Raw genomic sequence first — 12,149 nt, forward strand, 5'->3', positions numbered from 1 at the left:
AGTGACTGGTTATTAGTTGCAAAATGCACGGTTATAATTTTATATATAAAATTGTCTTATTATTATTAAGAGCCAATGATTACATAGTAGATGACCATTCAATAGTCTAACAAATACAGAACTAAAGCTGTCATTGAGGCTGGTGGTAAACAGCTTCAGCCTTTTATATTTTCTGTCCCATGCAAGTATGAAAGAGAGAATGTTTGAGGTGGGATAGTGATCAGCAGCAAAACTTTGGGTGGGGGAAATAGCATCTTGCTAACTTGATTCACTTCCTCCAGGGGGTGACAAAAGTGATGGATGAAGTTACACATGAATATTGCCTATTTGGATATTAGTCGGGTGTTTGACAATGTCCCACATGGGAGTCTCATAGAGAAAATTAACATGCTTGGGAACTAAACTTCTGGATTCATACGTTATCTTCCCCATAGCAGTCAGAGGCTTACACTGGCTGGCGATCTTTGACCAGTGACGTTCCACGTGTACACATATGTCCCTTTCCCTAAGACTGGCCTCAAAACTTACCCAACAGTGCTCTGGGAATTGCTTTACCAGAAGGACTGCTTTGCCAGAAACGAATCAATCCCACCCCAGTCACTCACCATTTTCAATTTAGGATGCGAATAATTACTGGGGCTTTCAATGAGATTTGCTTCCCAGTGATCCTCCGTCCATCCTGGCGAATGCACTTCCCTCAACTCATACCCCAGAAATGCTCTCCTAAGCTGGACAGCTGTATTTCCTTCCGATACACATCCTGGAAATTCTTGAAACAGGTAGTACATTTCCTGTAGTGGGGACACGGGTGCCGTACTGCCTCATGTACCACACCCACACATTTCCCTCTGAACAATATCTATGTTTCTCAACCTCCAACAAAGCCTCACATTTACCCTCCTCCGTACCACATTCTGAGAACACATCACCCTCACATTTCACTCACCCACTCCTTGTTGGAGACTTGGCAATTCCATGTTTGATGAGCTTCCGAGTTGACAGACAGTCGCCTCACTGGTGCTGGTTCCAGGGTCCTGATCAGTGTCTCTGACGTCACTGTCTCTGGACAGAATTTGCTCCTCCTCCTCTGCAGCCGGACCGCATTCAACTGGGACATTGCGATCAGTCTCACCCTGCTTTGATGCATTGTTTCCGGTGTCCCGATCATCTTCACTGGATGAGCTGCCTACTGAAAACTTCTTGAGTAATTTCCGTACCTGATTTAATTTCCCACCTGAAATAAATGACGAAAGACAAATTAAACTAAAATAATTTAGTGCTCAGCAAAACAAGGATTCACAATAGGTGAATCACAATAATATCATAATACATAGATACAGAATTTGGCCAATTGGCCCATCGAATCTGCTCCACCATGGCTGATCCTTTTTTCCCCTCCTCCACTCCATTTCTCGGCCTTCTTCCCGTAACCTTTGATGCCGTGTCCAATCAATAACCTACAAGTCTCTGCCTTAAATACACCCAATGACCCGGCCTCCACAGCTGCCTGTGGTAACAAATTCCACAAATTCACCACCCTCTGGCTAAATAAATTTCTGTTGAAATGTTTATCCTGAGGCTGTGACATCTTATCCTGGACTTCCCCAGCACAGGAAACATCGATCCACATCTACTCTGTCTAGGCCTTTCAACATTTGAAAGGGTTCAATGAGATCCCCCATCCCTCACCTTTCTAAATTCAAGTGAGAATAGACAGTGCCATCAATCAATGGAGCCGAGACTCCGGCTGACCAGATTTGGAGTGGAACTGTGTTGGTGAATGTGAACCACACATCCTGCCAGGTGACCATCGCACTAAGCCGGTGACCAGACACATCCACTCCCAGCTACAGAACAGGATCGACACAATAATAGTGATCACTAGCTCTGCAATAGTTGAACACACTGATAACCAAGGGATCTTAATGGAATGGTGTCCGGTGATACTGGGAAATAACAATGGGATTATTTTCCACAAGCAAATTCTCCCTAGGTCACAAACTGTTCAGTCACCTGTGTCACACACAAACCAACCACTGAATTGCACACTGTAAGATCCCCTATATCACATACTTTCCGTCTGCTCTGTCAAAGTGTCCGGTTCCTTGGTTCACAGACTGACCATTACCTCGAGACGCACACCGTCTTGTCCCCTGGGTCACAAACCGACCATTGCCTTGAGTGACAAACGGTCCTGTCCCCAGTGTCACAGACTGACTATTACCTAGATATGCACACTGTCCCTTTCACAGAGTCACAAACAAATCAGCCACCGGATTACAGGAGACTTTGTGTGGAGTCGAGATTTAACAGGTTTGCCATCATTAGCTACAGAGCAGAACACAGGCGCAGAGATATCTTGTGACAATGTTATAAACTGTTGGTTGGACTAGTTGAAATGGCGTGCACAGTTCTGGTAGCAATACTACAGGAAGAATGTATTAGTGCCTGAGAGACTGCTGATTGAATATTTCATTTACAAAAGATTGAATCCGATAAGAACATTTTCTGACTCAGAGAAAATAGCTCCCCTCCATAAATGCTGCCTGACCTGCTGAGTTCCTCCATCATTTTATGTCTCTACCCTAGTTCCCCTCCAGAAATGCTGTGGGATTCACCGTAATCCTATTCACCAATGACATTACGTTGTCCCATCTTATCCTGGATTTACCCAGCACAGGAAACATCGATCCACATCTACTCTGTCTCGGCCTTTCAACATTTGAAAGGGTTTAATGAGATCCCCCACCCCTCACCTTTCTAAATTCCAGCGAGAATAGACACAGTGCCATCAATCAATGGAGTCGAGACTCCGGCTGACCAGATTTGGAGTGGAACTGTGTTGGTGAATGTGAACCTTCTTTGATTATGTTTGTCTCTTGCTGTTTTTATATTTCCTGTGCTGTATCAGCATTGAAGCTCATTAAACGTCTTTTGTGAAAATAACTTTCACCATTTGTCCACAGCCCAGACATTCATTGGGGTATTAAAACACAGAAACACACCACAAATTTATCTATAATGAGCTATCTCCTGATCCTCAGCAATTCTAAACATTGGCAATGTTCTTGGCTTGGCTACAGAAAACAGATTTCGGAAACTCACTTCATCTCCTTTGCGCAGCATTCAAGAAAATCAAGGGGAGTTGCTAGCTGCCCAACCAAAACCTGAACTGTTGTGTTATCACACAATCTCTGAAATTCTGGAAATGCTCTTATCACCTGTCTCTGAATTTTATAAATGAAAGTTGGAGATGTCTTTCATCTCTAAACAGTCCCTGCAGTGCAACAAGCCCTGAGCCTGGACTTTTGTGCACAGATGGGACAGACGTTTAATCATAAAGATCCCAGTGATCATACCTGCAGCCATTCTGAATCCGACTGACGATTCCTGGTTGTTGATTTTTGTTTACTCTTTGGTCCTGGTGCAGAAATGCTCCACCTGCCGGTGATTATCTGAATTACATAGAAGCAGTCAGTGAGTCGGAGATATGATTACTTTGTAAATATGACAGAACCTACATCCCCTGTATCAGAGCAAGAGTTGGCTTAGGGACCAACCATTCCCCATCTGTCGGCATGTCTGTCCAGAGATATCTGGCGCATCCTACTGATAAAGTAACAGAGCAACAGAGCACAAATGCAGACCCTTCTGCACGATGAGAAAATGCTAACCACTGTGCCCACAGATTTGATCCTCTTTTTCTGTTTTAGCCCCATTTCCTCCTCGCATCCTCAATCCATTTGCTTCTGGAAATATACAATTGTGCCTGCCTTATGCACTTCCTCTGGCAGGTCCCTCCACGTCATCACCAAGCTCTGCGTGAAACCATTGCCGCTCCTCTTTGTTTTACAATCCATTTACCACTCCTTTGCGCATTTAGATGCTATGATAATAAGCTGTGATAATATTCATCATGAACACCATCTGCTAGTTTTGTGTCATCAGTGAACAGTGAACATAGTCAAGGCTTGTACATTTGCATTCAAATCATTGCTATCAAATAACGAATATCAAATGTCCCTACGAGCAGTCTGTGTAACGGCGACAACATGCACCTTTCGTGTACTGAACCATGTTTAATTTACTCTTATTATTAATACTTTTCGTATTGAAGTAAACGCATTTCAACCCATCTAACTGAATATATGATTCCCTGTCCACAACCAATCCTTCCACAGTCTCTCTGAACATAATCCCAACTGCTCCATCATCTGCCCTGACACTTTGTTTGCCGTCCCGCAACAACTGAGTTTGAACTGACCCCGGCAGCTGCAGCAGATTCGTTCATCTCAAGTACAGTTACAACCCGTCCCTTTGGTACAGGGTCAAATTGGAACATAAATTCGTTGCAAAACCTTTTTCTGCTTATAACAGGGTCATGGGTTCTGAGAATTTATTAGTAGAAATATTTGATGAAGTCAGGGTATGTAAATGTAAATTATCAATTGGCTCTTGCTTTTTGTGACTGAATGAAATGTGGTGCTGGGACTTTTGGCATCAGATGGGTTGGTTCTCAGCAGAGGCTTGCACAACCATATACTCCAGGGAAGGATATCATTATAGCTTGCAACAGCCAGAGGAATCAATTACATGTCACTGTAGTTCATGGTAGTACTACATTTCTGCAATCACTACAGAACGAAGCAATTGCGGCGTCTCGTAAAAGGAGGGAATAGTCAAAGTATTTTGAGATGATTGTGATCTAACACAACCAAGCAAGGAAACATCATAAGTGATCTAAATGTATTTCAGAAGATACAAGGGCTTGAGATGTTCAAACAATGAGGGAATGGGAGTGGTTCCCTGACAGCACATCACCAGACCTGGAGTGATTGCAACTGGGTCTGACAGAGGCATAAGTGGTACTTCTGGGCACATTCAGTCTCACTCCAACAATTTCCTACCTTCCCTTGTACAGGTATGTAATGTCTAAAGGACGAGTGTTTGAGTAAACGAGACTCACCAAACTTTCTCCTGACTGAATGAAAGGAAACTCTGAGTCAGAACGGTTCTCTCCAGCAGGTGTCCTCAGTTTTCATCTCGTTCAAATGTTGCTGCTCCCTCGTCTTCAGTTGTTCTTTGCTTCCAGTCCTGGGCTTTTCTTCCAACAAATCTCTCAGCGCAGATCTAACTTAAATCGGAGAGATAATGAAGCACATTTTCAATATAAGGAAGAACAAAACATATCTGTTGAATATTCTTGAAAACAAAATTCATTGGAATTTATATCTTGAACGCAGATATAATGATCTGAGTGATGAATCTGTAACAATCCCACACAGTTTACAAAACCAGACAGGGAATATAAAAGAACACACACAGAAAGCTGGAGGAACTCAGCAGGCCAGGCAGCTTCTATGGAAATGAGTACAGTCGACGTTTCGTTTCTAATGCAACCAGCATCTTTAGCAATCTGCTCTGCACCCTCTCCAGCTGGAATGTATGCATGACAAGTTTTTCACTGTCCCTCCGTACATCAGAATAATGCCACTTATTGTGTGGCAATATTAGACAGACTGAGCTTCTGCTCTGGAACTTCTGGCGAGAAATTCACTGAAGTGTACAAATGTTTGGGAAGCCCGAAAGAATGGAAAGGCTTCCTTTTTGCATTAATAGGGTTATATACCTGGAAACGTTTTCTGCACTTAGGCAATCTGTAACAGTGCCATGGAGTCAATGAACAAAAAAATACCCACCCACAATGAGAAGACGTGATATATACGGATGTCTCTCCCTGATCTGAACGGAAGAAAGATTAAACTGCACAACCATGCAAAACAAACCTGCAGACGCACGTGACATCAGATGGGCCAAATGGCCTAATACTGATCCAGTATTTGATGGTTTTATGTGGAGTCGCCAGAGTGACGTCATGTGTGGGTGAGAGCTTGCATTCAAAAGTTGTTTAGTGTAGGTTTTAATGATTTCAGGGGGAGAACGAGGGAAACTTAACGGATTTCATCACTGAATCCGATGTTGTGTGATGTAAAGTCTCTTGCCAGGTGCCCTGCTCTGCCAGGTTGTCCGTAGAGTGGGCGGTGTGGTGCTTGTCTCGAGTTGGGTCACAAAACCCAGAATGTTTCTGGGGAAGAGTTTTCTGGGTGATTTGATTTGAGGTGGTTCGGTCAGTGCAGTGACTCGTTGTTTAGAATTTTCATAAACAACAGGAATTGCCAGCAGGGGAAACACAGATTCATATCAGATAACAGAAGACCTCTCGTCCCTGCTGTCCTTGTCTCCCGGTAATCTAAACACCCCACAGTGTGCGAATCATTCAGACAGCTGATCGCTGACAGGGATTTATTTCTTGGTCGTTGAAGTTCGCCCAGAGTCGGTTCGATGGAGTTAATGTGAAGTTTGGAGGGTGTCACAGTAAAAGAACCGACACCCGAACGCTCTGTGTTGTCCGTCCGACATCCTGCCACAGCTGGCGCTGTGGGGACCTCCTGCAGGTCAGGGCACAGTGCCGAACCCAACTGAATCCAGCGGTTCTCCTGAACGGGCGGCGGTGAGGAAGGGGCTTATCTCGGGTTTGTGTAAATCGTAGGTCGGTTGCAGTGGGTAAGGGCCGGAACTGAACCAGTATTCTGGGGTGTCCGGGGTTGCCAGTGCTGCAGGCCTGGTTTCAGTTTTGTGCCCAAGCCGGGAACGTATGATCAGTTAGTTATGATACCCAAGTTGAGAGTGTGGATGAGGGTGAAGGGAATCTGTCCACGGGTTCGATTGTGGGGTGAACTATGGGAAGGATGTGGGGTTATTGGTGGGGTGGAGGGAGGCTGGGGGCTTACGTATTATCGGATGCAGCTTACCGGGAAGGATGGGTCCCGAGGTAAATAACGGAGGATCTTTCTCTTTGGATCAGACATGATACACGTCCTTTCAGGAAGCAGCAAGTTCCTCTTTATATTTGTTACTGTCTAATCTTGCTGTTAACATTGAGTTTGTTACAGGGCTCCAGAGTCTGCAAACAGATTATTGTTAGGAAGCAGAAGTTGACGGTGAGAAGTTGCTGCTTCGACTTGAGTTCCGTGCTTAGTGATGATCCCAGGGTTACACCCATTCCTACTTGTCGTGTATATCGATAATTTGGTTGAGAAGGTACAGGATATGGTTAGTAAGTCGGCACAAATTAAATTCAAGCAATCACATTTCTGAAAGACAGTAAGTATAAACAAACACCTCTTATTCCCGCTTCCCACTCAGAACTGACCAAAATCTACTTCAAAACATGCAAAAGCTTGAAATGAGCAAACACTGAGGGAATGTGAGTGGCTTTAAAGAGCTGGGCTGCTGACAACACATTACCAGACTTGGAGTGATTGCAGCTGGGTCTGACATAGGCATACCTGGCACATTCAGTCCCATTCCAATTGTTTCCTACCTTCCTTTGTATTGATATGCAATGTCGAAAGGACCAGTGTTTGACTAAAAGAGACTCACCAGACTTTCTGCTGACCCAATCAATGGAAACCCTGAGTCAGATGGGTTCTCTCCAGTTGATGCTCTCAGTCTTCGGGCTGGTTCACTTGTTGCTGTTCCCTCGTCTTCAGTCGTGGTTTCCTTTCAGTTGCGGTTTTTCTTCCAATAAATCGCTCATCGCAGGTCTAACTTTAAATAGACAGATAATAAAACACATTAGCAATACAAATGAGAAAAAAAAATATTTCTGTTTATCGAAGTTTAAATGTTGAAGACAAATATAACGATCTCAAAGAACAAATCTGAAATTGCCCCTCGCACTTCCCAATGCCTGATATGGGATACGAAGGAGTCATCGTTCAGTTATGGTCCGACACAAGATGTAGGAGGAGAATTAGATGATTCTGTCTATCGAGTCTGCTCCACCATTCAAACATGATTTTTATTCTAACGCCATATTCCTGCCATCACCCTGCAACCCTGAAGCTACTGAGCAAACACGAACATATTTAAATCTGCCATAAATATGCGCAAAGGGCAGCCTCCACCACCGTCTGCGTCAACTGTTTCCACACAGCAGCCATCCTTTGGCTGAAGAGATTTTTCTCAGGCAAGGCTGCAAGCCCGGGTGTTGTCAGCCCCAGGGTGCTCAAAGCCTGTGCCCCCCCCCCCAGCTATATGGAGTACTTCACCATGTCTTCAACCTGAGCCTGAGTCTCCAGAGGGTTCCTGTGCTGTGGAAGACGTCCTGCCTCGTCCCTGTACCGACGACACCGCGCCCCAGTGGCTCCAATGACTACAGACCGGAGGAAATGACCTCACACATCATGAAGACGCTGGAGAGACTTGTTCTAAAGCAGCTCCGGCCTTTGGTTAGGCCACACTTAGACCCCCTCCAGTTCGCCTACCAGCCCCGACTAGGATTTGAGGATGACATTGTCTACCTGCTGAACCGTGTCTATGCCCACCTGGACAGCCGGCAAACACTGTGAGGGTCATGTTTTTTGACTTCTCCAGTACATTCAACACCATCCGCCCTGCTCTGCTGGGTGAGAAGCTGACAGTGATCCAGGTGGTTGCTTCCCTGGTGTCATGGATTATTGATTACCTGACTGGCAGACCACAGTACATGCGCTTGCAACACTGTGTGTCAGACAGAGTGGTAAGCAGCTTTGGGGCTATACAGGTCCTTTCTTCCTTATTTTCACTATCTACACCTCGGACATCAAATACTGCACAGAGCCTTGCCATCTTCAAAGGTTTTCTGATCACTCTGCCATAGTTGGATTTGTCAGCAAGGGAGATGAGGCTGAGTAGAGGGCTACGGTGGGAAACTTTGTCACCTGGTGTAAGCAGAATCATCTGCAGCTTAATGTGAAAAAATTTAAGGAGCTGGTGGTGGACCTGAGAATGGCCAAAACACCGGTGAGCCCTGATTTCATCCAAAGGGTCAGTGTGGACATGGTGGAGGATTACAAGTACCCGAGGATTCGAATTGACAATCAACTGGACTGGTCAAAGAACACTGAGGCTGTCTACAAGAAGGGTCAGAGCCGTCTCTACTTCCTGAGGAGACTGAGGTCTTTTAACATCTGCCAGACGATGCTGTGAATGTTCTACGAGTCTGTGGTGACCAGTGCTATCATGTTTGCTGTTGTGTGCTGGGGCAGCAGGTTGAGGGTAGCAGACACCAACAGAATCAACAAACTCATTCGTAAGGCCAGTGATGTTGTGGGGTTGGAACTGGACTCTCTGACGGTGGTGTCTGAAAAGAGCATGCTGTCCAAGTTGCATGCCATCTTGGACAATGACTCCCATCCACTCCAGAATGTACTGGTTAGGCACAGAAGTACATTCAGCCAAAGACTCATTCCACCGAGATGCAACACTGAGCGTCATAGGAAGTCATTCCTGCCTGTGGCCATCAAACTTCTCAAATCTTCCCTCAGAGTGTCAGACACCCTCAGCCAATAGGCTGGTCATGGACTTATTTCCACTTGGCATAATTTACTTATTATTATTTAATTATTTCTGATTTTATTTTGCTATATTTCAACTCTATTCTTGTTTGGTGTGGCTGTAACAAAACCCAGTTTCCCTCGGGATCAATAAAGTATGTCTGTCTGTCTGTCATCACAATTTTAAAAGTAGGCGTCTTTATTCTAAGATGGTGCTCTCAGAGCACAAACTCTGTCTAATGGAAACATCCTCTCCATGTCCAATGTATTCAGGCTTTTCAGAATTCAGTAGGTTTATTAACCATACATTCCCCCACCACCCCCACCGTCCCTCTGAACTCCATCCAGCACAGGTCCAGAACCATGAAATGCTCCTCAAACATAACACCGATCATTCCTGAGATTATTCATGTGAACCTTGTTAGCAACAACTGCACTGAACAGATTCCCAGGAACAACAGGCAAATTGATGCCAGAACAATTTACTGCGAAAAGTTGTGCTTGCTTTAATGTTCTACTATCACACAACGAGCTATTTCGATTTCCAGGTTAAATCAGGTCCATTTCAGGAAATATAAACCGGTCCAGGGTGAATGTAATAAAAGGAAACTGGAATTACCAGGAACACTCAGCAGGTAAGGAACAGCTGTGGGGAGAAGAACAAATTTGACGATTCAGGTTTACACATTTCATCACAATTACTTCAAACATTTTCAGTTTTTACTGCAGATCTCCAGTATCTTGAGTTTCTGCTAGATTTCCACTGCCTGGCAGGCGTGTGATAGTGAAGGGGGATTTACAAACACGGTCTTAACAATGAACACACAGACCAGAAATACTCGCTCAACACCTCATAAACCTGGGCAGGTTGATCCCCGGGTCCATTTTACTTGAAGCTAAAACTATGATATCCCATGACCTAACCTCACAGGGTCACAAGGCTGAACCGGTCACTTACCGACGCCAGAAACCTCGCACATCGTCCACACATCTCACAGCAAGTGGTGTATTCAGGGATATACCCACAACCAATGTCCAAATGCCCGAGACTTCTGATTCATTTGGAAGGAGGAGCATCATGTCCCATCTGTACAAGTACTAAGGATTAGAGCCCAGACCTCAACACTAGGACTCCTTGTTACCGGTATAATATTGCAGTGCTTCCGCCAATCAGAGTTCAGAAACTAACACTCCATCAACCTATGGCCGAACGGGAACCTGATGGTCATCTGAATGGACCAATGATCGGGCGCGATAACCTGGGCGAGAGTCACAAGACACTGGGGATATGATTCGCATTGTGCCCTGCAGCTAAACTGAACTCAATTTATCATTTTCTTATTGTTAAATGAGGTCTTACCCAGCACAATTGGTCATCACATTTCCTGTAGGCTAACAGGGATAAAATGTTTTTAATATAAAATTGAAATAATAGTGATGGAAACTCTTTTCACCAGATTAGATTTGTGGAAAGAGAAACTGCGGAAGAGCCAGTATCAGGACTGTCCAAGTTGCTGCCTGATCTGCTGAATGTGTCCAATGTTCTCTCTTTTTACTTTAAATTATGCACAGCTATTGACTGATTACAAGACATTTGTGACGGCCTGAACAAAGTTGTACAAATGTAATGCCCATATTCATTAGTTTTGTCTTCATTCCAATACAGGGATAATACAGTCAATACAGTCAATGCTTACAACATCCTCCCCACTCCACTATGTTACTTCTGCTCCCGAGGCCGCTGTCTCTCACTGAGGGACCGTGACCAGAGAGCGATAACAATGTGCACCACTCCCTGCAGGTCACATGGGCTGTTACCCTGGCAACAGAGAAATTGGCTCTCCAAAAATGACAAAAAAATAAAGTACCCGACTCAAATTTAATTGCTGTCAAGATTAACATTTCGCCATTTTGCAACGTTGCAACTAAGATTGTAATTATTGATTACAGACTGGCCAGAAATTGACAAGAATTTTGAGATATATCATTGAGGTGCTGAAATACAGAATGGACAGGGGTTGAACAAGGTGGTTGATACATATTATTGAGCTGGTGGGATACAGACTGCACAGCGTTTAAACAAGTTGCGCGGGGAATGAGCAGATGGAACCAGATGGGACAAGGGATCATCATTAGTTTTCCCTGCATTCCAAAACAGGAATTATTCAGTACACACAGTCAATGCTCACAAATCCTCCCCACCCCTTTATCAGTCCGTTACATGTGGTCATGGTCCACTAACTCTCACTGAGCAACGGTGAACAGAGAGCGATATAAATGTTTACCATTCCCTACTGGTCACATGCGCTGTTATTCTGACATGCAGAAAGAGGCCCTCCAAAAATGACGAAAAAGTAAGAAACGGGTTCAATTTTAAACGCTCTGAGTCTCGTTATGACAAGATTAACATGATTCAATTTTACATGTACTTGTTCAAAATAAGTCTGTGAACCTTGGTTTTCAATAATTGGTGCGACCACACCCCACCCCCACACCCTGTACAGCAATAACTTCAACCAAGTGTTTCTGGTAAATGTTGATCTTAAAGCACATCGACTTGGAGGAATTTTAGGCCATTCCGCGTTACGAAACTGCTTCAACGCTGGGATGTTGGTGGGATTCCTTGCCTGAACTGTTGCTTCAGCTATACAACAACATCCCTATGGGATTAACAATAGGATTTTGACGCGGACATTCCAAAAACGAATTTTTCTTTTGAAATCACTCTCCTATCGATTTGCTCTTGTCTTTCGGATCATTGTACTGTTG

General features: G+C 44.4%; 1 protein-coding gene and 1 long non-coding RNA gene across 3 annotated transcripts in view; both read right to left on the reverse strand.

Moving 5' to 3' along the window:
- The window catches only part of LOC132390488 (NACHT, LRR and PYD domains-containing protein 3-like), a 48,267-nt gene extending 45,612 nt beyond the window's left edge, over positions 1-2,655 (reverse strand). The window contains exons 1-2 of the mRNA XM_059963099.1: positions 2,646-2,655; positions 947-1,234 (exon numbers count right to left, since the gene is read on the reverse strand). Of these exons, the coding sequence (XP_059819082.1) occupies positions 947-1,234; positions 2,646-2,655 (298 nt within the window). The remainder of the gene's footprint in view (positions 1-946; positions 1,235-2,645) is intronic.
- A 709-nt stretch (positions 2,656-3,364) lies between these two features.
- Positions 3,365-12,149, reverse strand: part of LOC132390489 (uncharacterized) — a 32,834-nt gene continuing 24,049 nt past the window's right edge. For both annotated transcript variants that reach the window (XR_009510922.1, XR_009510923.1), the window contains exons 2-4: positions 7,444-7,611; positions 4,967-5,134; positions 3,365-3,455 (exon numbers count right to left, since the gene is read on the reverse strand). This is a non-coding gene — a long non-coding RNA (uncharacterized LOC132390489). The remainder of the gene's footprint in view (positions 3,456-4,966; positions 5,135-7,443; positions 7,612-12,149) is intronic.

This window comes from Hypanus sabinus, unplaced genomic scaffold (assembly GCF_030144855.1).
Source record: "Hypanus sabinus isolate sHypSab1 unplaced genomic scaffold, sHypSab1.hap1 scaffold_929, whole genome shotgun sequence".
In the NCBI taxonomy this organism is placed as follows: Eukaryota; Metazoa; Chordata; class Chondrichthyes; order Myliobatiformes; family Dasyatidae; genus Hypanus; species Hypanus sabinus.